At 62.5% G+C, this 23,137-nt stretch overlaps 1 protein-coding gene and 1 pseudogene across 3 annotated transcripts; both read right to left on the minus strand.

The window, feature by feature from the left end:
- Window positions 1-4,888: 4,888 nt before the first annotated feature.
- Window positions 4,889-6,353, minus strand: LOC116544327 (annotated as a pseudogene). Its single transcript, XR_004265884.1, has 2 exons — window positions 6,221-6,353; window positions 4,889-5,992 (listed from the first exon to the last, which is right to left on the minus strand). The product of XR_004265884.1 is annotated as an uncharacterized LOC116544327 (transcript).
- Window positions 6,354-6,818: 465 nt separating this feature from the next.
- On the minus strand, window positions 6,819-23,136 carry DUSP8 (dual specificity phosphatase 8). Of its 2 annotated transcripts, XM_032270591.1 has the most exons (7): window positions 23,025-23,136; window positions 16,732-17,071; window positions 15,016-15,154; window positions 9,504-9,670; window positions 8,774-8,933; window positions 8,456-8,579; window positions 6,819-8,241 (listed from the first exon to the last, which is right to left on the minus strand). In XM_032270591.1, the coding sequence occupies exons 2-7, from the start codon at window positions 16,960-16,962 to the stop codon at window positions 7,197-7,199; spliced, it is 1,866 nt and encodes a 621-aa protein (XP_032126482.1). In that variant the 5' UTR covers window positions 16,963-17,071; window positions 23,025-23,136; the 3' UTR covers window positions 6,819-7,196. The 2 variants fall into 2 exon arrangements, with proteins under 2 accessions (XP_032126482.1, XP_032126483.1); XM_032270592.1 differs by lacking the exons at window positions 15,016-15,154; window positions 16,732-17,071; window positions 23,025-23,136 and adding an exon at window positions 10,979-12,671.
- Window position 23,137: the final 1 nt, after the last annotated feature.

The following is a 23,137-nucleotide window of genomic DNA, read 5'->3' on the forward strand; positions in this document are numbered from 1 at the left end:
AAGGCCCCTCTGGGCTGGGGTGGGATGGGGGAGGAGAGCCCTAGGATGGGGTTTTGTTTTCCTCCAAAGGCATCAGGTGCCCAGGACCAAACTCCTCCCCCCGACCCGCCTCCCGCCCTTCCCTGGCTTCTATTTCCAGCTCTCCTTGGCTATTTATAGCTGTGTCCATCTGGCAATTGCGTCAGTCCGGGTCTGGCTTCGGCCGGCGATGCCAACGGTGCCACCAGTGCCCCCACATCCCCCTACCCTTCCCGGGCATTCACCTGCCCTTCGAGGTCCTAGCTGGAGGCCCCAGGTGTGTAGGGGACAGGAGGGTGTTCTGCAGGTGCGCTCAGCCCCGAGTGCCAGGTGCAAGTGCTGGAGAGCAGTGGGAGGGCACTGGACTCGGTGGGGGGCAGCAGAATTCTGGAGGGGAAGGATCAAGCGGTATCTTCCCCTTTCCTTCCCAGAGCTTCCTCTTGGGAGCTGCATGGGGACAGGCCACTCTTCCTTGGTTTCACAGGTGGTGTCTGCAGAGATGCCCTTGGGCCTAGTACCTACCCCCATCCCCTGCACCTTCCAGAATGAAGGCCTTTCACTGAGTTCCCCTCCTCTTACCCTCCCAACTCCGCCAACTGAGGCTGCCCTTTCCTCAGCATCTCACTGAACTCCAGTTCAGCTCCAATGCCTCTTCCCTCCCTGAGACCACCCCCCACCCAGAGCCCTCTGGAGGGGGACATTGGAGGGCTCTGAAGTGAGACAAGTCTCCCCGCTCAGTTTGGAAGGACTGAAGGGTGCCCACCCAGGCACCTGCCTGATGTTTGGTGAAGGCCTTCCCTGGCATCACCCTGCTTGAAGGTGGCGGGCACAAGCATGTTCCCTTCATCCTACCAGGGTCCCCTCTGAGCTCTGGTCCTCATAGTCAGAGGCCACTTGCTTCACAAAGCCATCATCACACTTTCAGGGGCCCAGCTCCTTCCATAAAGGCTCCTGTCTAGACCCATTCCCAGGGGCAGGAGTGGGCCCTGGGACCTTGGGCTGCTTCACCCCTGGGCCAGAAGGGTGTGCTTTCTCTGGAGGGAATTGCATTACCAAACCCCAGCTGCCTGGAGGGATCATTGAGTTTTCCCACTCTCAATCCTGCCCCTCCTGGAGTTTCCTGGGCCACGCCTGGCCAGCCCTAATGCCCTCCAAGAGGCAGAGGTCCCACAGTGGGAACCGAGGCTGAAGTCACCACCTGGCACAGCTGGGGGCTCAGTGGTGTCCAGGAAGGTCCTGTGCCCTTCATCCTCAAAGCGCCACTGCCCCTTGGCTCCCAGTTCCTGTAGTTTTCCGATCCTCTTCTGGGCCCCCAGCCTGTGAGCACCAGCTAGGTAGGTAGGCAAGAGGTGACCAAGCAGAGCCAGGCACCAGGGCCATCTGGGCCACACTGGCCACAGTTCGTCCTCCCCCAAGCCAGCAAAGTCTCCGAGCCCCATTCCTGCCGCTGGCCGGAGGGTTAGGTTGGGCGAGGAATCACACAGGGCATTCGTTGTGAAGCTCTGCTGAGAATCAGCCTTTACAATCCGGCCCGTCTGTCCAGGGCCAGCCCGGCGCCCTGTGCCCTGCGCCTTTCCTGGGAGGTCGGGGCAACCTCTGTTCATGTCCATTTTGTAGGCTCCTGAAAGACTCCACGGCTTCCCTTTAGTGGCAGGCCTCCCCTCATCTTGTCCCCAAGGAGCCACTCCTCTTAGACACTCCCCCAGCCCGCCCACCATTCAGAGTCTCATCCAGCTGCACCCTCTTCCCATAGGGCCTTGCCTTGGCCAGAGGCCGTCAGCTTCTGCCTGGCCCCCAGCAGGGCGCTCCTCCCTCCGCTCTTCCTCCCATGCTGTGGACCTTTGCCCGCGTGCCCCCAGCCCCTCCAAACACAACCTGGCCTTCAGAGGCCAAAACTCCATCTCCTCCTGGAAGTCTTCCTGAGAACTGGCTCTCTGCTCTTTCTCCTGCTCGGAATCTCTTCCATTCTGAGCCCTGGAAGGGCCTTGGTAAGTCCATCCACAGGAGTACAGTGGGAGCTGGCAGGGGCGCCACTGAGACCAGCATCCGGGTCACTTCCAGGCACTGTTTGGCAGGCAGAGGAATGGTGCCTGGGAGACCAGGAACCAAGCCCAGCCCCAACTTTGCCCTTGACCCTCTAAGGGACATTGACCAAGCCCGCTCCTCTCCCTGGGCCTTGGAGAGGGTTTAACTGGGTCTCTCCTGTGATGTCCCACTCCAGGACAGTTAGTATGTGGCTTATTCATTGGACATTCACTGGGTGCCTTCTATATGCAAAGACCAGGTGTCTGTTTGTAGTCCAATGGAGAATGGAGGTAAGCACACGGCTTCAATATAAGACTAATAGAAGTGCACCTAACAGAGTGTTACGTTATTACCCACCCATTCATGTCCTATCCACCCAATTACTTATCTACCTATCCACCCATCCTTCCTTCCCTTCTACTCCCTAGCCACCCATCCACGTGTCTATTTATGAATACTCGTTTATGTATCCATTTATCCATCCATCCACCCTACTCATCCTTCCACTCGTTCATCCATCTGCCCATCCATCCATCCCATCCATCCATCCATCATCCCTCCCACTCATCCCTCCCCCATTCATCCATCTACTCATCCTCCCATGTATACATCCACTTATCCATCCATCCATCCACCCCTTCAGCACCCTACCCATTCATCCATCCATCCACACACCCATGTATCCACCCACTTATTCACACATCCATCCATCCATCCATCTACCCACCCGCCCATCCACTCCACTCATTTCTCCATCCATCCATCCATCTGCCCACCCATCCATCCATCCCTCCATCCATCCATTCATCCATCCATCCACTCATACATCCACCCACCCACTCACCCACCCATCCACCCCACTCATCCCTTCACCCATTCATCCATCTGCCCACCCATCCATCCATCCCTCCACCCATCCATCCCTACACCCATTCATCCATCCATCCACTCATACATCCACCCACCCACCCACCCATCCACCCCTCATCCCTCCACCCATTCATCCATCTGCCTATCCAGCCAGCCAGCCAGCCAGCCACCATTCATCCATCTGCCCATCCATAAATTCACCTATCCATCCATCCATCTCTCCCCCCCTCCTCCACCCATCTACCCACGCATCCAAGACCCATCTAGCACCTAAAGCGCTTGGCCTTGGGGGAGACACAGGTGTAGGCAGGACATCAAGCCTTTAGGGGACCCTGTGTAGCAGCTAGAGGCCAGCTCACCAGTGTTCAACTCCTGCTTCATCACCTACTTTGGGCAGCTCTTGGACTTATAGGAGCCTGGTTGAGTTGGTAAATGAGACCCCCTCTCTCCATTTGGAGTCCTACACTGCCCCCAGGGTCCTGAGACCTGTGTGCCCCAGATGGTCATCCTAGTAGAGGCCCTGTCACCCACCTCCTGCAGCTGCAGGTGCCCCCGTGCACGAGGGGTAGGGGAGCACCTTGGTGCTGCTTTGAGTCAGCCGTCAGCTCTTTCCAGACCTCGGTTTTATTGACTGCCGGGGGCTGCCAGAGTTATAAATAGATGTTCTTCAGCCAAAAATAGCCTTTCGGGAGCATCAGACTATGTTTCTAGCTTTCCTCCTTTTTGGAGACTCTTAAGGATGCAGGATTAAAGGCCCCTGCCTCCTCCTGCAGCCCCCAAGAAGGGGCTGGCCCCCTCCTCTTCTCCTCTCTTGCTTCCTCTTCCTCCCATCTCATGAGTGCTCACACGTACATGATCTGGACACTGTCACTGGTTGGGAGAGGTCCTTGGGATGGGCACGGTAAACCTGGAAGAAGCTGCATGAGCCAGAGGGCTGTGTGGTGAGCACTGATCTGGTATCTTCCACTGAGGTGTGAGTACGCCTCAGCCCAGGCTGCACACACACTGTGAATCTTTGCAGCGTGTGGGACTGGTAGCAGTCAGGTCTGCCCTGGGGCAGGGGGGTGGGGGCTGCAGGCCGGGTTGGGGCCGCCTCCAGGGAGAGGAACCTGGAGGCTGGGGACAAGGCTGGGGGAGACAAACCAGTACTTCCTACCATGTACCCAGGTGTGCCTTGGATCCTTGTACGATGTGCACATTACCTAAGATTTGAAAAGTTGGTTGGAGGCTGGGCGTAGTGGCTCACACCTGTAATCCCAGCACTTTGGGAACCGAAGCGGGCAGATCACTTGAGATCAGGACTTTGAGACCAACCTGGCCAACACAGTGAAACCCCATCTCTACTAAAAACACAAAGATTAGCCAGGTGTGGTGGCACGTGCCTGTAATCCAGCTACTTGGGAGGCCGAGGCAGGGGAATCGCTTGAACCTGGGACTCGGAGGTTGCAGTGAGCCAAGATTGCGTCACTGCACTCCAGCTGGGGTGACACAGCAAGACTCTGTCTCAAAAAAAAAAAAAAAAAAGAAAAGAAAAAGAAAAAGAAAAGCTGGTTGTACGTAACATATACGGCTAAACCCGTTTCTGCTGGTCTGTGCACGCACCCACACACATGCATGCAAGCACACTAGGGATGGGAGGGAAGTGTCCGACTCTTCACACTGGGATTGCAGGAGCGCGGGAGCTGACGGGTAACACTGCGGTTTTATTTTACGTCGTTTTAAGTTATTTAAGCTTCTATTACCACGTAACAGCTGAAACAGCGTTTTCCACCCTAAAAGTGCAGCTGAGGACCTGTGCCCGTGCCTGGCCCCAGGGCCTGTTCTCAGAGCAGGGCCACAGTATGAGCCCGGGGCAAGTTTCCAGACCCAGCACACCAGGGGCCTGGCCTCAGGGAGCCTCAGGCCTGCTCTCCCAGCGGCCTCTGCTCCTACCCAGCCCACCACCAGTCTGAAGGAAGAGGCAGCCAGTCGTGGGGAAAACATCCACTTTAAGCTTTATTACAACACATTGTCTCCAAATACAAAGGGAGGGGCCAGGAGAGAAGGTGCGGCCGGCCGTGGAGGGAGGGGCTCCAAGGGGGGCTGGAGAGCCGGCAGCCCAGTCCACAGAGACTGGAGGCTCGGCGGGGGACCTGCACCCACTCCTCCGCTGGACTTCCCAGCAAATGACAGGAGGGGCCAGGTCCATTGTGAGGCATTCCCAGTGCCAGGCAGTGGCCAGGCGGGAGGGGCGGGAGAGGCTTGGGGAGGACTCCGGGCCCAGGTGGGAGAAAGCCACCAGGGTGGGGCCCTGGCCTGCCTCCTGAAGCACTGGAGGTGGCAGTGGCTGAGACAGGACCTTCTTCCCCACCCTGGCCGCTCACTTCGGGGTGACCAGTGCCTCAAGAGCAGGAGCAGAGACGGACTGAGACAGACAGATCCCCCATGCCCTGGAGAAGGGATGAGGGGAGGGGAGGAGGGGGCCCAACCAGTGGCCCCAGACTACTGTCTCCCAGACAGCATAGGGGTTGGGGGGCAAGAATCGGGAGCCAGTGCATCCTCCACACCCAGGGTCACCTCAGAAACCCAACGCAACAGACAGACGGGAGGCAAATTTACATAATTAATAATAATAATTAACCAATAACAATAAATACTTAAACCTCTAATCCATAGATTGCAAATACAACAATGATAGCTTATTTTCTTGGGGAACAGGAGTGGGTGGGGACAGAGGGAACAGGACTTTTGCTGAAAGGAGGGATGACAGGAACACAGGGCTGTGGGTGAAAAAAAGAACAAATAGAAGAAACAGCAGAGAGGGTGGCTGGGCAGGGCGGGGTGGGCACCTCCCTGGCCCTGCTCCAGGACTCCTGACTGGGTCCTGCCTGGACCACCCCTCCTGCCCAAAGAGACCCTAGGGTATCTGAAGGGCAGGGGTCCCAATGGCCTGAGAGGGTATGTGGCAGGGGCAGCCGGCTGACCCACCTGGGCCCAAAAGCCACCTGTGTTTGGGGGCTGGCATGCCGCCTAGAAGATACCGGAGAGCACTCTGCGGAAGGGTGCAAGGGAGTTTCTCTCCTGAGAGGCCCCCATGGGGCTCAGGGCAGACAAAGGGGCACGGCCTGCGCCTGCTGGCATCAGGGGCTTTATCAGGCCTACTGGAAGCATGGGGACTGGGCCGGCACCGACTCACCCCGTGCCAGGCGTCACCTGCTCATGTAGCCCCCAGCCTGCAGGTGCACACCTGAATTCCGAGTCCTGCCTGGGGCCTTGCTAGGTGGGGACCGGCCTGGAACAGGACCCTCAGCCTACCCCCTCCTCATACCTAGGGGCCCAGGGCTCCCTGCCCAGTGCACCCAGCACAGGCTAGCCGGGACCTTCCTGCCTGATCCCGAGGCCAAGATCCTCTCCTGCAGTAGTGCTGCCCTGCCCGGCAGGCAGCTCTGGGGCATGGGCATGGGCAAGGGAGAGGGAAGGGCAGCAGCCCTCTGGGAATGGCCTTTCTGGGCCACCCTGTGGCTGGACCAGGGCTCTGGCAGGAGTGAGGGCATGAACACCCACATCCTCCCTAGCCTCCACCTCATCTGATGCTCCAGACGCCTGGCCCCAAGCCCCTACACACACTGTTCTGTTCCTCAGCCCCTCTGAACACGCTGGTACCACGAAGCCCAATGCCCGTCCACCCCCGGCAGCTCTGGGGCAGCTCTGGGCAACGGGCGGCCAGGTGCCCTCCCTGCCACCAAGATTTGGCGCCTGGAGTTGGTGGAGGGCTGGCCACGCTTCTCTGGGGCACATCAGCTCCTGCTCCCCAAACCTATGGCTTTGGTGCAGAGCCCGAGGCAGGCATAGAGAAGGGAGAGAGCAGAGGAGGTGGGTGGGGAAAGAAGGGGGGTTCTGCGGCTCAGTTTGTGGCAAAGAAGTTTTTTTTTTTCCTTTTTTTCATCTTTTTCTTATGTAAAAAGTGCACGAAAGCTCGGCAGCCTTTGCAAAGGTCAGCAGTGTTTCCTGGGGCGGGGGAACTGGGGGGGCCCCAGGCCTGGCACCCAGCTTGCGACTGAAGGTGGCCTCGTATTGCTTAGAAACGTGTGTTTCAGTTTAAATACCAGACAGTAAAAATAGAGCTCGAGGACCACCCGCGCTGTTGCCAAATCATTGCCAGAATGAACAGCTTAAATAAATAAAAAATCGAAATATTTACTTCTCGATAAAAATCGCAGTAAAACCATTTACCTTTCTTTGCATTATATATAATATATATGTATAACGGGCCCGGCTGCGGGCGCTGGGACCCCGCGGAGGGGTCAGGACACCTGGATGACCTCCACGCTGCCCGAGAAGCTCGCCTGCTTGCCCAGGGCGGCCAGCTCCTCGCCGCGCGCGCGCCCCTCCACCATGCCCTCCTCGAACTCCATCTGGCAGCTGCGGCGCTTGAACTGCGTCGTCTCCGGGACCGGCTCGTCGGGCCAGCCCGTCCGCGCGTCCCGGGGCTCGGCCCTTGCCACCTCCCGCCGCCGCAGGTCGCCGCCGCTGCTGCCACCCGGTCCCGGCGCGCCCGCCCGGCTGAAGGGCGCAAACCGCGCGCCGCCTGCTCCCTGCGCGCCCTCGGGGCTGAAGCACCACGGCCCGTCGGGCGACGGCGTGCCCGGGGAGTCAAGCGGCGGCGCCCAGGCCCCGGGGCCGGCTGGCTGGCCGGGGCCGGGCAGCCCGGGCGCCGACAGGGCCGAGAGGCCGTGCCGCGGAGTCTGCCGGGCCGCGTCGCCGAAGTTCAGGCCCAGGCCGTGCGCGGGGGAGCGCGCGGGGGAGCCGGCTGGGGGCCGGGGCCGCCGGCGGGGCCGCGGGCGCGCCTCGGGCGCGGAGTCCGGGCTGTCCGGGCTGGGCGAGGGCAGGCCCAGCGCGGCCCCCGACGGGCTGTCCAACTTGCAGAGCTTCGGGGCCTCGCCGGGGTCGGGGGGCCCGGGGCCATCGGGGCGCCGGCTGGGCGCGTAGGCCGACTTGATGTCCAGCGAGAAGGAGCGCTTGAGGCGGTTGGTGTCCTGCAGGCGGTCGGAGGAGAGGTGCAGGCCGCGCAGGCCCTGCTGCAGCGCGCTGGTGGCGGGGGCCGTCGGGGGCTCCCCGCCCGCGCTCGGGCCGCCCTCCCTGGCGGTGGCAGCGCTCTCTGAGGTAGGTGGTGGCAGCCGCGGCAGCGGGGCCCCGGGCGCGGGGCTGGGCAGAGGCTCCGGCGTCCCCGCCGGGGTACCCGGGTCGCCCTGCAGGGCGGCCAGCAGCTTCAGGCTGCGCTCGTACTCCAGCAGCTGGCCCAGGAAGTTGAAGTTGGGCGAGATGGACGGGCGCCGGTCCTTCACGAACCTGTGGGAGAGGAGGCTCAGCTCCAGGCGCCCCCGGGGCCAGGCTGCCCACGTGACGCACCCGCGGGCGAGCTCGTGTGCGCCGGGCTGGTCTCAGACCCCCTTCCCTTGCCGGGGGTCCTGGAAGGTGGGGCCCTTCTGGCGCAAGCGAGCAGCTGGGGGAAGGAGACGACCGACGCTATGAGCCACAGATGTGTGGCTGGGGAAGGCGGTACCTGTAGGCGTCGTCAGAGGACATGCCCATGGTCTTCATGATGTAGGCGATGGCGATGGTGGCGGAGCGGGAGATGCCGGCCAGACAGTGAACGATGACTTGGCAGCTGGACAGCTTGGCTTTATCTGGTCAGGTGGGCCATGGGGGCAGGTGAGGGCCCTGGGGGGCAGCTCCTCCCTGCCCCTGGTAGGATACCCCACCTTCCCGACTGCCAACCATCCAGGCTACTTCCGGCGGACCCTTCCTGTGGCTGTGGCCACATCCGGTCCTAGCCTTCCTCCAACCAGGCCCTGCCCTCCACTGGCCGGCAGAGACTCACCGATGAACTCGATGGACTTGTCCAGCCAGGGCAGCAGCTTCTCACAGTAGTTGTCATTGATGGGGACCCGCATGAAGCGGCTCTCGCAGATGAAGTCCGGCTTGGGGCAGGAGTTGCTGGCGTTGAGGACGTAGCTTATTCCATTCTGCGTCATGAGATCCTGGAGGGACAGGAGGACAGGCTGGAAAGGGGTGGGAGAAGCTCTCCCTGCCCTGCCGTCAGGAGGGCCTTTAGAATCCTGGGTGCTCCTGGGAGCCTTGCAATTTGTCCTGGATCCCAGTGTATCAGGGGTGGGCCCAGGAGGCCTCTCTTGTCTCCACCCTGGCATCCTGGGCCCGTGTGGGAGACGGGCAGGCTGGGCTCTGTCTGCAGGCCCTGCCCATGCCAGCAGTGGGCTCCCAGGAATGTTATGGTTGCCTGGGTGGTGGCTTTTACCCTTTTCACTTGTCACCATTTTTAAAACACAGGATTCTTTCAGAGCTGGCCAGGGGCCCAGTGACATCTGCAGCTTGGCATGCCAGCTCCCTGCTCCTCCCCCAGCCCTGCTATGGCCCTGCCGGGGCATGGGTGAAAGCCTGGGGTCCTCCTGGCCTCACACATGCTTCTCGCACACCCAGCTCATGCACTGCCTTCAGCCCTTTCTCCCCTCGTCCCTACTCCACTGCCAAGCTGGTTCTGGAGCTCCTGCCCTTTCCTACTGATTCCCACCCCCACTCCGCTACACACACACCTTGTTGAGGACGTCTTTCTGCGAGCCCAGGTAGAGGTGAGGCAGGATGCGGGTCAGTCCCACGCTGGGCACGGGCAGGCAGGGCTGGGAGAGGCTCATGGGTAGCAGGGCAGCAGGCTTGCCCTCGCAGAGGCCGGGGAAGCAGGAGGAGAAGGTGGCGAAGCCCCCTATGGGAGGAGGCGGCCTGTCAGGTGGGCTGAGAGAACCACCAGGGCACTCTGTCTGGGTAGGGCGCCCCGTCCGCCTAGGGCACCCCGTCTACTGCTGAGGATCAGTTACACCCAGCCCAGACCCGAGAGCTGGAGCCCAGCTGGCCAGCCTCTGGCCGAGCACCTGGTCTGGCTGCTGGAGGGCAGCTCTGGTGGTGGCAGGGGCGGGGGTGCTGCCACACATCCACAGCCCGGGCCCACGCCCACATTCCTCCTCACGCTAATGAAGGGCTGAGCCAGCTGAGGACGCAGCTGTGATGCCCATAAAGGTGGGGTTGAGGTGGCTGGCCAGCATGACACGCACTGGGCCCAGGCAGGGGCGGGCGCAGAGACCACAGGGGGCTCCCGCTGAGGGTGTGGGTCATGCACCCCAGAGGAGAGGCCCTTGCCAGCTCCTCCCCCCATACCCATGGCCTGGGGCCAGGCTGGGCCTTCCTCCTCCCCGGCGCTGATGCAATGCCTCCCTGCCTCCAGCTGGCTGGGAGCCCCATGCCCAGGCTTGGGTGCCAGGACCAGGAGGCCAGGGCTTCCAAGAGGCTGTCCCCTCCCCCTCCCCAGGCATGACATCACCCTGGCACAGCCCTCGGGGCATTTGCGTCTGGTTATGGCTCTACTCCACCAGGCAGGAAAGGGAGAAGAGTGGAGCAGCCCTGGGCACCGGGGGGCACTGAGGCAGGCAGGGGGCACTTGGGCAGGCAGGGGGCACCCACTGCACATGTGACCAGCGAGTCACCAACCGCCTCCTTCCACACACATCCAAGTCCAAAGCACGGGCTGGTGGGAGGAACTCCTCTGCCCTCCATCGACTGGAAAGACCGGCACGTGAATCCCTGGGACGTGTGACTCAGTGACCACGGGCAGTGCATGTCATGCCTCAGGTCTCCGCGTCCTCAGCCTGCCTGCTGCATGGCATTGTGCAGCTTCGAGAAGATACTGGGGACGAGGATGCACAGTGAGAATGGACCTGGCTGCCCCGACCTGGCTGAGGTGACCATCAACACGGACCAGAAACTAGGCAGCACCCACCTGGTGGCCACCAGCTCTTGGAGGGTGAGGCCAGCACTGCCCAGCACCACCCCAGGGACAACTTCTGGGACATGAGCCCCCATGGCAAGCTGGCTCCTGTTGGTGCAGAACATGAGACCCTGGGCTAAGGCCTGCCCGATCCCCATGGAGGAGGCTGGGCTTTGAAGGGGGTGGCGCTTGGGGCCAGGGGAACTCAGAGCTGTTTTGTCCTGGTGTGCAGAAGAGGCTGGTGCCAGGGACCTGGATAACTCAGCATAGGGGAGTGTGTGCAAACCCCCAACCAGAACGCCTGCTGTGCCAGCTCCTCGTGTCCCCCAAAAAGACATGATGGTGGGGGCTGTGGAGACAGTGGAAGCTCCAGGCCGGGCGGGTTGAGGCAGCAGCCTTGGAGAAGCAGTCCCCTCCATGGGAACCTGCTGGCTGGACAGGGGGAAGCAGGTGACTTGTCACCAGTGATGCCCCAGCTTGCAGGTTCCCCTGAGCAGAGGCTGGGCCGTGGCTGGCTTCCGCTCACCGATCTGAGCCAGGGGAGCCCTGGATGTTCTTGATGTCCAGGAGGGCAGGGGCCGCAGTCTCTCTGCAGACTCCTCCCTGGTAGCTGCTGCCTCCCACCTCCCTGTGGCTCTCTCAGGAATCTTGGGCCCTACTCTCTGCTTTCTTCAGGGCCTGGCCAAAGGGAGTGGTGGTGGCAGGGGGATTCCATCAGAACCCTCCCCTCTCCCACAGGAGGGAAGGCAGGAATGTCTCTGGACAGGTGCAGGGACTCACAGCTGTGGCAGCAATTCCCTGGGGAAGCTTCCCAGGACCTCCCCAGGCAGAGTGGGTAGCATGGATGCCCCCTACAGAGCCCACTGTGGACGCCAGGCCTAGCAGGGACTGAGGCTCCAGGGATTTCAGAACCACCCAGGCTCTAGGGCGGCTGAGTGACAAGGGAGGGGCGTTGGGGTTCAGCAAGGGACCCTTTGTAGGTCCCAGCATGCTTTGGGCCTGGGGGAGGCACCCCTATCCCCAGGCCTCCCCAAAGGCGCCTTCCCACTATCCCTGCTCCCTAACTCAGGGGTGTGAGGGGGGTTGCCTGCAGCTCGCCTGCTACTCACAGTGAAATCCCAGACTCGAATGAAAGCGTGTGTACCAGGACGCGTGCCTCTACTGAGCCACCCGGCAGACCCCGCAAGTGCTTATGGCTACAGTCACAGACATGCTTCTGCCTGCCACCTCCACGTCCCCCGGACTCCCCGCCGGGATGGGGCCCCCACCCCACCCACTTGCAGTGCAGCCCCCCAGCTGGGGTCCAAGGCCAACTGCGGGCCGCTGCTTAAAGGGCCAGGCCCCTCTCCCCTCCCCTGCCGCTTTGCCCCTCAGCATCATGAGCAGTGCAGCTGGAGGTGGGGAAGAGGAGCAGCAAGGGGAGGTGGGGTTCACCGCAGTCCTGGGACCCCAGCGCGGCCTCTCCTCCCCGCAACAGGGCACGTTTTGGGGAAGCAGGAAAACCCGCCCTGTTGTGGGGAGGAGAGAGGGTTGGTCCTCACGCTCTGGCCTGTACTGTCCCTGCAAATGGACCAAGGAGCTGTCCTGCCTGTGCGGCGGGACCCCAGACTGTCCCTTCTCCTGGTAAGTGCGGCACCCCTGTCCCACTCACTATGTCACTTCCCACTCTCCCTGGTTCTTCCAGAGCCAGCCCAGAGTAGGGTCTGTGCCCACCTCAGGGTGGGAGGGGGCCTGAGGGCACGACCCATGGGGGGCCATCCGGAGCTCGGGTCCTGCTTGGGTGTCGTCATGAGCCCTTCTATACCATGGGGGCCGGGACTCCTTGGCAGCTGTGCTTCGGGAGGAAAGGGACAAGGACTGAGCCCTGCAGGGCGGATGTCGGCACAGAAGGGCAGCTCAGAGGGTCCCGAGAGTCAGCGGGCACTGCCAGGCCCTAGGAGCACCCTCCTGGCAAACCCCAGCCCAAGCCCGGACCCTCCCATGCCCACACCCATGCCCACCTCCGCACCCATGCTGTCCCACCCACCAGAGCTGGGTGAGGGCCCCAGCTGCCCACACCGTCCCCCTCAGCTTTGAGGGAGACAGGACCTTCCAGGCTGGGGACCTTCCTAGGATCCACCTAGGGCTGCCACTCTGGGACCCTTCTCAGCCTCACAGAAAGGCCTTCTGGTTCCCGTTCCTGGCTAGGGCAGCAAGCTGGCCCTCAGGAGGGGTCCTACTACACCGGGAAGCCTGTGAAAAGCCCCGAACTACTCTCTCTCCCCTCCCCTCCCCACCAGTTCAAATGAACCCAGGGGGTGAGGGTTGGATCAGAGTGTATCATCCTGTGGCTTCTGGTTCAGAGAATTCGCACATGTGCACACAAATCCCACAGCCCACCCAGACACGCACGGGCGAGTACATACACAAATACACCTACGTGTACATACATGCGTGCACACACACATGCTCTCATGTGCCCACGTACACACACACGCAGAGGCAGATGCTGATCACCAGACCCCCTCTGACCGTGGCCACCCAGCAGTGCGGGGCGCTGGAGTCACATGCAGACAGGTAGGGAGGGAGCCTGGCCTCAATGCTCCTACCACAGACACCAGACCACCCTTACACCTCCTGGGTGCCCTTTAGGTCCCAGGACATGGCATCTCGGGAGGTCTGCCTGGCCAAAGCGGCTGTCACCCCTCACCCCCCCACAGTCACCCTCAGGCTAGGTTGAAGGTCCCTCTCCCACTGGATGCAGGGCCAAGGGCCTGGTCTGGCTGCCCACTCCCCACCCCACCGCACCTGCACCCCGCAGTACCCCACACCCTCTGCTTGCCTGCCACAGCCTGGTAGCAGAGGCTGGGTGGCAGAAGCCTGAACACAGATCCCAGCCCTGGGTGGGGGAGGGTGCAGGTCCCTGGGACAGGCCAGCTCCACCCGGCTCTGGGACCTGGGCAGACCCAAGGAGGTGGATTCTTCAGGCTCACTCTCAGCCACAGCCCAGGGGAGGAAAGCACCCTCAGAGATGACAAGTGTGTATGAGTGCATACGAGTGTGTATCTGTGTGTATGAGTGTATATGAGTGTGTATCTGTGTGTATGACTGTGTATGAGTGCATGAGTGCGTATGAGTGCATACGAGTGTGTATCTGTGTGTATGTGTATCTGTGTATGTGTGTATGTGTATATGTGTGTATGAGTGTATATGAGTGTGTATCTGTATGAGTGTACACATGTGTATGAGTATCTGTGTATACGAGTGTGTATCCATATATTAGCATGTGTATACGTGTGTATTGTGTGTATGAGTGTGTACAAGTATATACGAGTATCAGTGTATATAAGTGTATATGAGTGTGTATCCGTATACTAGCATGTATATACGTATCGTGTATGAGTGCATATGAGTATGTGTGTGCGTATCTGTGTGTATGTGTGTATGTGTGCATCTGTGTGTATCTGTGTATATGAGTGTGTATCTGTGTGTATGTGTGTATAAGTATATACGAGTATCAGTGTGTATGAGTGTATACGAATGTATCTGTATACTAGTGTGTATGAGTGTATACGTGTATCATGTATGAGTGTGCATCTGTGTGTATCTGTGTATGAGTATCTGTGCATATTAGTGTATGTGCATGTGTATCTGTGTATACATGTGTGTATGAGTGTGCATCTGTGTGTATGTGTATACGAGTGTGTATCTGTGTATATGTATCTGTGTGTATGAGTGTGTATGAGTGTGTATCTGTGTATATGAGTGTGTATGAGTATATATGTGTGTATCTGTGTATATGAGTGTGTAGTGGGGTGGCTTCCCTGCATCCAGGGCTTGGGGCCGGCTGCCCAGGCAGCTTTTGGGCTACAGGAATCCCTGGCGGCTCTCTGCTGGGACCCAGGCAGCAGCCTTGATGCCAGGCAACCTGCACTCAGCTGGGTTTTCAGGGTGGGGAGACTTCCTCGCGACCCCATGGCTCCAACTGAGTTTCCAGAAGGTGGGGCCTCTGCCTCGGCTTCTGACAGGCGCTCTGGGAAGGGGAGCAGGGTCCCATGCCTGCAGGCCTCCCCCTACACCTCCGGAGCTGAGTTGTACTTTGGGGTTTCCTTCTGTGTTGAGGATAAACTCATATTGGTGGGTCCTGAAGTGGGGGGGTCCCGGGGAGAGGACGGTGGGGCCTCGAGAACCACAGATGTATGGGATTCCTCCTGTGCACAGCAGACGCTGGCCTCTCTGACGCCCCAGCCCCAGCCCCAGCCCCTGCTGACAGACCAAGAGCCTCAGGGAGGCGTGGGTCCCTGACTCACCTGTGAGGATGGCCACACTGTCGAAGCAGCCATCCAGCTTGCTCAGCAGGATGGAGAGGAAGCTGTCTGCGGCCAGCACACTGGCGTCCCGAGTGCTCTGGTCATAAACCACCACGTCCTGTGGCTCCGAGGCCTCCACCTGGGGGCCGTGGGGCACAGGTCAGCATGCCGCCCCCACCTATTGACGCCCTGGCCCTGTCCCAGCCACACTGGCCCAAGGGAATAGTGAGGGGTCGGATGATGGGAGGTGAAAGCGGTCACCCTGCTGCCTGGGGTGAGGGTAGGTGCAGTCACACACCTGACACACTCTCCTCCACCTGCCAGCGGCCAGGTGCACACACCCACGCCACACAGCAGCCACGGGGGCAGGGAGGGGCGGGCTCCTGCAGCTGGGCCCCCATTCCATGCACATGGGAGAAGGGGACGGACGCTCTGGCCAGGCCCGTGTCGAGGGTCTCCTCGACACAGGTGAGTGCGATGGGAGCTCAGGACAGGACCTGGCTGGCTCCCTGGGCGGTGGAGGGAAACGGAGGCTCGGCCCATTTCAGGGATTCTAGAGGCGGTACCTTCAGGTGTGGGCTCTCAGTGGGGCTGACTCTGGAGCCAGCGATTCTGCTCTCCACCCTCTCCCCTCCCCAACCCCCAGCGGAGAAACAGAGGACTGTGGCAGGACCCCAGGCCCCTGCACCAATTCCGGAGGCAGCGGCTGGAACTGGGTTCCTCCTGTCCTCCTCCCCTGCCCTGAGGGCCAGCCCAGATGTTGAGTGGCTTTTGCTCAGACAGCACCGGTGCCCCCGCCCGGCGAGCACACTCAGCCCTTAAGCCAGCTGAGCTGCCAGCCCCAGGCTGGCTGACGTCACCGGCAGCCAATGGGATCGCACTTTGCCGGGAGTCCTCACTGGGGGTCATTAATCACCGGATTCCCCTTGTTGGAAGCCAAAGGGAGCCAATGCTGGCCTTGGGGCAGGCGGACTCCTGGCCAGTGGCTCTCTCACTTGCGTCCTCCCATGCCCCAGCGCCGAAGGGGGCCTATCAGTGACCCAGACCCCTCTCAAAGCCTCCAGGATTGACGGCTTGTCACCCTCGTCCCCCTGTGAGGCAGTCGGAGGAGGAGGTGCCGCTACGTTCACAAGTCAACAGCCCGGCCCGTCCCTCCCCAGCTGCACCTGATAGTCCTGAGGGAACTAGCTGTCCTTCCCCCGAGGGACGTTCCTGGGGGGTCACAGAGAGAATTCTGGGTCCCTGAATACTCGGGGCTAGGGGGAGCTGTGGGATGGGGACATGCTGCTCATGTGTGCCTTTTGACCGCCCCTCCTGTCCTCACAGCAGTCGGAGTGGACGACACAGCTGTCCCTCTCCCGAGTGGGCGTCTGGGCTGCCCCACCCCTGTGTGTTCACACCTGGCTATTCCGTTCACTGCTCCTCTCTATGAGCCTGGGCCGGTCCCAGCCACATAGTCCTGTCTGCGTGGGGAGGGCCAGCACCTCAGTGCAGGTACTGAGTGAGGAGGACTTGGGGGGTGGGGGGATCCTGAGCAGGGACAGCAGGCAGCGATGAAATGCAAGTGCCAGAGGGGACTGCCCCACACGCCCCTGGCTGTGACCCCAAGGAGCCCAGTTTGGGCTGGAGGGCAGAGGAGGGAGGCTGCCCGAGCTGAGGATTCCTTGGCCGTGGGCTCTGGAGGTGGCGCAGGCCGGCAGGCAGAGGGCTGGGTACCTGGCTGCGTGTGGCCGGCTGGATGAGCTCTGCGATGGTCACCTTGCCCTGCTGCAGCCGCCGCTTCACCAGCTTGGAGCAGCAGATGTTGACGGAGCTCAGCACATGCCAGCTGTTGTATTCCACGAAGGAGCGGCTGTCGATGACCAGCGGTCCCCCAGGCCCGCCCCGCAGCAGGCTGGCCAGCTTCTTGGCGTCCATCACCTTCCTCGGGAGCCGGTCCCCGGCCATGGTGGGGCAGTGGGTGGTGGGGAGGGTGACCCCTGGAGGGAGGAGGGGCTGCTCCGATGGCCCAGGGTGTGGCCTCACGCTGGGCGTGACCTAGCACATGGTGCTGGACCTGCAGGGACAGGGGGATGGTCAGCTGCGTTGCAGGCTCCCCCGTCGTACCCAGAAGCTCCCAGGACAGGCCAGAGCTGGGACCCCAGCCCGCCAGGACATCTGAGCCCAAAATGTGCCTGTGGGGACCCTTCTCCCTCCGGAGAGACCCTGTCCAGGTCACAAGGCCAGCTCTCAGCAGGATGCAGCAAGGCAGAAGGGGACAAATGAGCCCATAGCACGGGACTGGGCCGGCGGGCAGGACGAGGCCAGGGGTCCTTCCTTTGGGCCCTGGAGTTCATGGACACTTATGCATTCCAGAACACTCCATCTCATCCCTGGGATGCAGGCGTCTCCCTGCTCTGACCTCTGCCTCTTCCCCACCACAGGACCCCCAGCAAGTCGGGGGTCCAGACGGCACCTCACCCTCCCTCATGGCCCAGCCCTCTGCCCTCCTCCAGGCTCCCTGTCCTCACACCTGCCCCTCCCTCCCTCAGCACAGCCCTGGGGAGTCCAATCCCCAGAGCTGGGACTGCAGGGTGGCTCCCTAAGCCGATAATCCAGCCCCTGGCGGACGGTGGCCTGGGGGCTGTCTCAGCCCGAGTGGGCTCCCAGGGCAGCCGGATGGCAGGCAGGGTGCAGGACAGCCTTGGGCACAGAGGCACGGCTCCTTTGCCACTGCTGCCCTCCTGGCCTGCAGGCCGAGGCCTAGTGCACGCCATGTGCCTGCTAGGGGTGAGTGCCTGGCTCCTGCAGGGGTATGTCGTACTCACAGAGTGCCCCTCCTTCAGCAGAGCCTGGGGTCTGGGGGGCCCCTTCAGGGGCTGCTGGAGCCCAAGATGGGGGGGGGCAGCCCTAGCAGGAAGGTCAGTGTCAGGGACCCGAAGGTGCCAGGCCCTTGGCATGGCCTGCAAAGCCCTCAGACTGAAGGGCGGGCAGGCGGAGGAGGCGTGTCTGGGGATGGGGTCTCCAGAAGCCCCTCCTGCAGGCTTGGTGACAAATCTCTGTCACTGCCCCACTTCGGGGCCCATCTCTCCGTCACTTGCCAGGACTGGCCTTCCTCTGGGTGCACTTTAGACTCACAGTCCCTAGGAGGCACATGGAGTAAGGACGATGAGTTTGCTTTAACTATGGGGAAACTGAGGTTTAGGGCAGGGGTGGAACCCACCCCAGGCTACACAGATGGGCGCTGGGTGTCCCTGCAAGGCCATCTTCTCGGTGCCCCCACGGCTGCCTGTCAGTGAGGAAGTTTGCTCCACCCAGCTCAGGGGCGAGGGGAGCTGGGAGGGAGATGCAGCCCAGGCCCTGCGTAGAGCGGGCTCCGGTGGGCAGAGGGGGCTCCGGTGGGCAGGGCGGGCTCCGGTGGGCAGAGCAGGCTCCGGTGGGCAGAGGGCTCTCAGCAAGCCAGGTCCCCAACCACAGCTACAGGGGGCACTGGGGGGAGGTGCCCTGAGGACACCCATCACTGCAAATGGGCTGGGGACAGTGGCCACCACCGTTTCTGTACTCTCCGGGTCAGTTCCCAGGCCGGCGGGCCGGGGGCTGTTAGGAAAGTTCACGGAGCAGCAGGTGCAAGGCCCGTGTGGACCATGTCCCTGGCCCAGCCTGAATCCAGCCTGAGGGGCAGGTCCCAGCCCCTCCCTGCCCAGGAGCCCCAGCTGCCCTCATTCTCCTCCGGACGCTTCACACTCAGCTCCTGCCAGGCCTCTCCCGCCTTTCCCAGGCCCAGGCATCTGTGTGTTCCCACCACCCCTGCTGCCACCAGAGCCCAGGGAAACACCTGCCTCAGCTGACCCCGCAGCTGACACCTGGGCCTTCGGTGGCACCTGGTCAGCGGGGCTTCGGGAACCCACTCGGACCCCGCTCCCCAGCCTGCGCTCCAGCCGCCACCACAGGGTGCCCTCCCCAGGGCCACACCTGCCGCCTCTTCTGAGTTCTACCCAAGTCTTGCACAGGTGGCAACATGCAAGGGCCCAGATGTGTGGTCCTGGGGAGGCAGTGGCTTTAGGTGCCCCGTACAACACCCAAGGGCCCAGCTCAGAGGCTTAGGACCCTGAGAAGGCCAGAGGGGCAGAGACACTTGGGGGTCCTTCTAGGAGCACCCCTGGCCTCAATGTCCTCATCCGTTTAGTGGGGGTGGATTCTCTCTCACTGAAAACAGCAGAAGCAAATACTCTTCCCCCCACCAACCTCTCCCCCACCCCCCCACCATGCAGGGAGGAGGCCAGGTGTGAGGAGAGGCCCTTGCCCTCCCTGCAGCCAGGGCCTGGCCATCATACAGCCTTGAGTCCTGATACCACCAGGAGGTGGAGAGGGGCACCCGCACTACAGACAGCCAGGCCTGAGCCCCAGAGGGAGCAGACGGAGGGGCAAGTTCCGCTGCAGGGAGGTGGGTGGGCAGGGGTCGGAGGGCCGGGAGGATGGGTGGGCAGGGGCTGCAGGGGCGGGAGGATGGGTGGGCAGGGGCCGCAGGGGCGGGAGGATGGGTGGGCAGGGGCCGGAGGGGTGGGAGGATGGGTCTGGCCTTTACCTGGGCCTGCCCCACCTCCCAAGTAACCCCAAGCTGGAGCTGGGCTGTCGCCGGCAACAGTATTGTTATTTGCAGCCGAAGGGGACTCATTAGCAAGTTAGCACCTCCATCGTCGCCATGGCAACAGCAGAGGTGCCAGGCAACCGCTGCTCCTGCGGCAGCCGCCACCATAGAGCAGGCTCCTCTGCAGAGTGGGCATGTGCCCCTCCCTTCGCTCCCACCCACCCCAGCAGGTTTCTGGCAGTCCAGAGCCCAGTGGGGTGGGTTCCCCAGCCCCTCCGCTCCTCTGCCCTTCCTGGTCCTAACCTTCCTGTGCACTCTTGGTGCCTGCTGTGCCCAGGCTCACTCCCTGGAGGCCTTCTCTGTACTTCGAAGGGCTGACCGAGTGCCCCTCCTTCAGGAAGCCTCCGTGCCATGCTGGCCTCTGGGAAAGCATCCTCACCTACAGGGTCTCTGGACATACAGCTCCCAGGGGGAAGGTCCCTCACCTCTGGCTCCCCAGATGCTAAGGATCAGGGCCCAGCTATGCCAGGGATGAGGCAGGTTGGGTGGGGTGGGGAGCGGAGACACTAGAGACAGCCTGGGGCAGATCAGTGGGGCCAGCACTGGCCACGTGGGAACAGAGGAAAGGAAACGTGGGTGTTGGTTCTGTGTCTCTCCTTTCCCCACCCCACATCCCAAGCCCTCCTGAGCACCTGTGGCCCTGCTATTCAAGGGCCTATGTGTTGGGTGGTGAGAGCCATGGCTGACGGGATGTCCGCCCCCCAACCCCTGGCACAGCCCCATATATCCTCTTCAAAGGTCTTTGAGCCCAGGAGGAAGTTTCCAAGCCCAAAGTCAGAAGGAGGCTCCTCCCAGGCCCACACCTTCCAGAAGGCAGCGGGCAGCTGCCCTGCCCTGGGACACAGCAGCCTGACTCCAGTGCAGCATGCACACTGCCCTTTGTGTGTGCCAGAACACACCCATTTGCACACCCACTCCAAACACGGCTGGTGCTCCCAGCTTACCCACAATGCACCTGCCTGTGTGCAAGCACCCACGTGAGAATGTGCGCACACGCATGTGGTGCTGCGCACGCACCACAGTCCATGCACAACCTTGCCCTCTGCATGCAGACTTCCGGGAACCCCAGGACCCCAGTGCCCTAGGGGTCAGCTTGACTGCTCACAAAAGAGAGCTCCCACACCTGAGGCCCCCACGCAGCACATCCCTGACCCTGAGCACAGATGGGACCAGGGAGTCCTGGGCCATCCCCAACTCCCCACTGACAGCATCCTCACCAGGTTACCTTCTGCTCAGCACCTAGAGACAGGGAATTCACTACCTTCAGAGACGGCTGCCAGGACTGTCAACCATGGGGAGATGGGACCATGCCTCCCCCTCACACCCAGGCAGGCCCTCGGAGCTGTCCGGCTCACTGGCTCGGGGCGCCTCTGGAGGCAGAAGTCATGCTGAGAAGGCTGGGGAGAGACTGGTGGTGCCTCTGGGAGGCAGGGGCCCTGCACTCTCACAGGTCAGCTCTGCCCTCACTGGGCTCCCCCAAACACCCTCATCCCTGCGTCCCCTCAACTCTCTGGGTTAGTGCTGCAGGACTCAAGCTGCCTTCCCTCTGCTCCACTGGGCCAACGGCAAGGCCAGGCAGAGCCACCCTGGCCTGGGAAGCTGTGGACCTGGGAGAAAGTGGGGTGGGCTGGAGGTTGCCTGCAATCCCAGGAACAGGGTCTGAGCTTGGCACAGGGGACTGCGACAGCTGACCCTCAGAGCCGGACAATCCAGGTTCCCTCCCTTCCCACCGGGCCTGTGCCCCTGCTCCCAGTCACTGTGCCACATGAGAAACACCGGGACAAGCCTGGGGCTTCCACAGGTCACCTCGCTGAGCAACTCAGGCAGAAGGGGCGTCAGCCCGTGCAGTTCTCATGGCCGGAGTCCAACCATCTCTCTCTCGCCCTGGGTCTGCCCCCTTCCCCGTCTTCTGCAAGAAGTGACTCCTAGGTCTCTCCAGTCACCGGCCGATGCCCCTTCGAGGAGGTGCCTGTCCAGCAGTAGCCTCTAGGCCCTGACTTCAGCCCCAGTCTGAGGAGACAGGAGTTCTGGAGTAGAGACTGGCTCTAAATGTCTTTCAGCATCTCTGTTCCCGGGACTTTATTCCCAGAAGCCTCCCGGAGGACGGAGGGCACCAGAGGAACAGAACCTGCCTGGCAACATGCCCAGAAACACTCGTGCAACCCCAGGCTGGCTGCAGCAGGAGGTATTTCAGTGAGACCTCAGGATGAACTGCCAGCTTGTCACATGACCTGCCATTCGCATCCAGTGCTTATTAGCAGTGAATGCATGGCACTGTCCTCAGGGTGCAGGGCTCAGCCTGGGGTACTACAGCCACCCCTGGACCCCCCCAGGTGCAACAGTGTCTGAGACTGAGTTGGGCCAGGAGGGAGGCAAGGGAGAGGGCAGGGGCCTGGACCTCCACTCAGACCCCTTGCAGGGGCACAAAAGGAGCTTCCCTGGCCTGCAGCAAGCACCCCACCCCCAGCCCAGGCCGCACAGCAAGAGCACTGCGGAGCCACGCTGCCTCCTCCACCCCCTCCTCCATCCCGCGGCGTCCCCGCCCCCCATCATGCAGCACCAGGGCCCCTTCTGCCCCCAGCAGAGGCCGGTACACCCAGGAGCAGGGAGTCGGAGGCAGATTCTCCCGGACGGGGTGACCTGGTGGGGGCTGGGCCTATTGTCACCCTCCCCCTTCCAGGCCAGACTCTCAGGTACCCCCACCTGGCCCGCTCCGCATCCCCGCCCGGCAGCAGGGCCCTGCGAGGCGGCTGCAGTAGCCTGGCTGTGCCAGCCCCTCCCCCAGCGCCAAGGCGGCCTCTGCACCAGGCGGAAGGACTCGGGGGCTTCATCCTGCAGGGCCGGTTGGGCACCCCGGGGTGGGGGCTCGGGGCGGCCTGGACGTTCGGGAGGATGGATCTGCAGCCTTCCCCCCGACAGCGGGCGGCCCCTTCCGGGGTGTCCCAGGCCAGAGGCCGCCGCGTCCCTCCCACGGCCCAGGCTCCGCACCTCCCGGGTCGGCTCAGGGCCGGGGTCCGCCCGCTCCGGCTCTGCTCCCCGCGGGGGAGCCGTTCGGGGCGTCGGGGGCTCTCGCGGGGGCTCGCACGGATCCGCGCTGGATCGCAAGTGGCCCCGGAGGGTCCCTGACGTGCGTCCCCCGCCCTCCCCACCCGGAGACTGAGCTGCGCGGAGAAGGGCGGCCGCGCGGCAGGCGGGCGTGGGCTGGGCCGGGGTCCGCCGGGCGCTGCGGGGGGCGGGGAAGGGCCTCGCTGTCCCGGGCGCCTCCGGGGCCGCCGCCTCCTTCTCCCGGGCGCCCGCCGGGTGCAGCCGCCCCCAGCGCCCCTGGGCCGGGCTGGTGAACCCCGACCCGGTCCCCGCCGGCGCCCGCCCCCGCCCCACTCACCTCGCTGGCGCTCGCCTCTGGGGCACTCCGGGGGCCCGCGCCGCGCTCAGGGCGCCCGCTCGGCTGCGCCGTCCATGGGCCCGGCGGGGGCCCGCGCAGCCGGGGCAGGGGCC

Source organism: Sapajus apella, unplaced genomic scaffold, assembly GCF_009761245.1.
Source record: "Sapajus apella isolate SASKATOON/1434 unplaced genomic scaffold, GSC_monkey_1.0 scaffold212, whole genome shotgun sequence".
Lineage (NCBI taxonomy): Eukaryota > Metazoa > Chordata > Mammalia > Primates > Cebidae > Sapajus > Sapajus apella.

Coding starts and splice junctions, on each gene's coding strand:
- DUSP8 (XM_032270591.1), bottom strand. CDS start 16,962: ATGGCCGGGGACCGGCTCCCGAGGAAGGTGATGGACGCCAAGAAGCTG. Junction 9,671..15,015: donor CAGTGTGGCCATCCTCACAG/GTGAGTCAGGGA, acceptor CTCCTCCCATAG/GGGGCTTCGCCACCTTCTCC. Junction 8,580..8,773: donor CAAGTCCATCGAGTTCATCG/GTGAGTCTCTGC, acceptor CCACCTGACCAG/ATAAAGCCAAGCTGTCCAGC.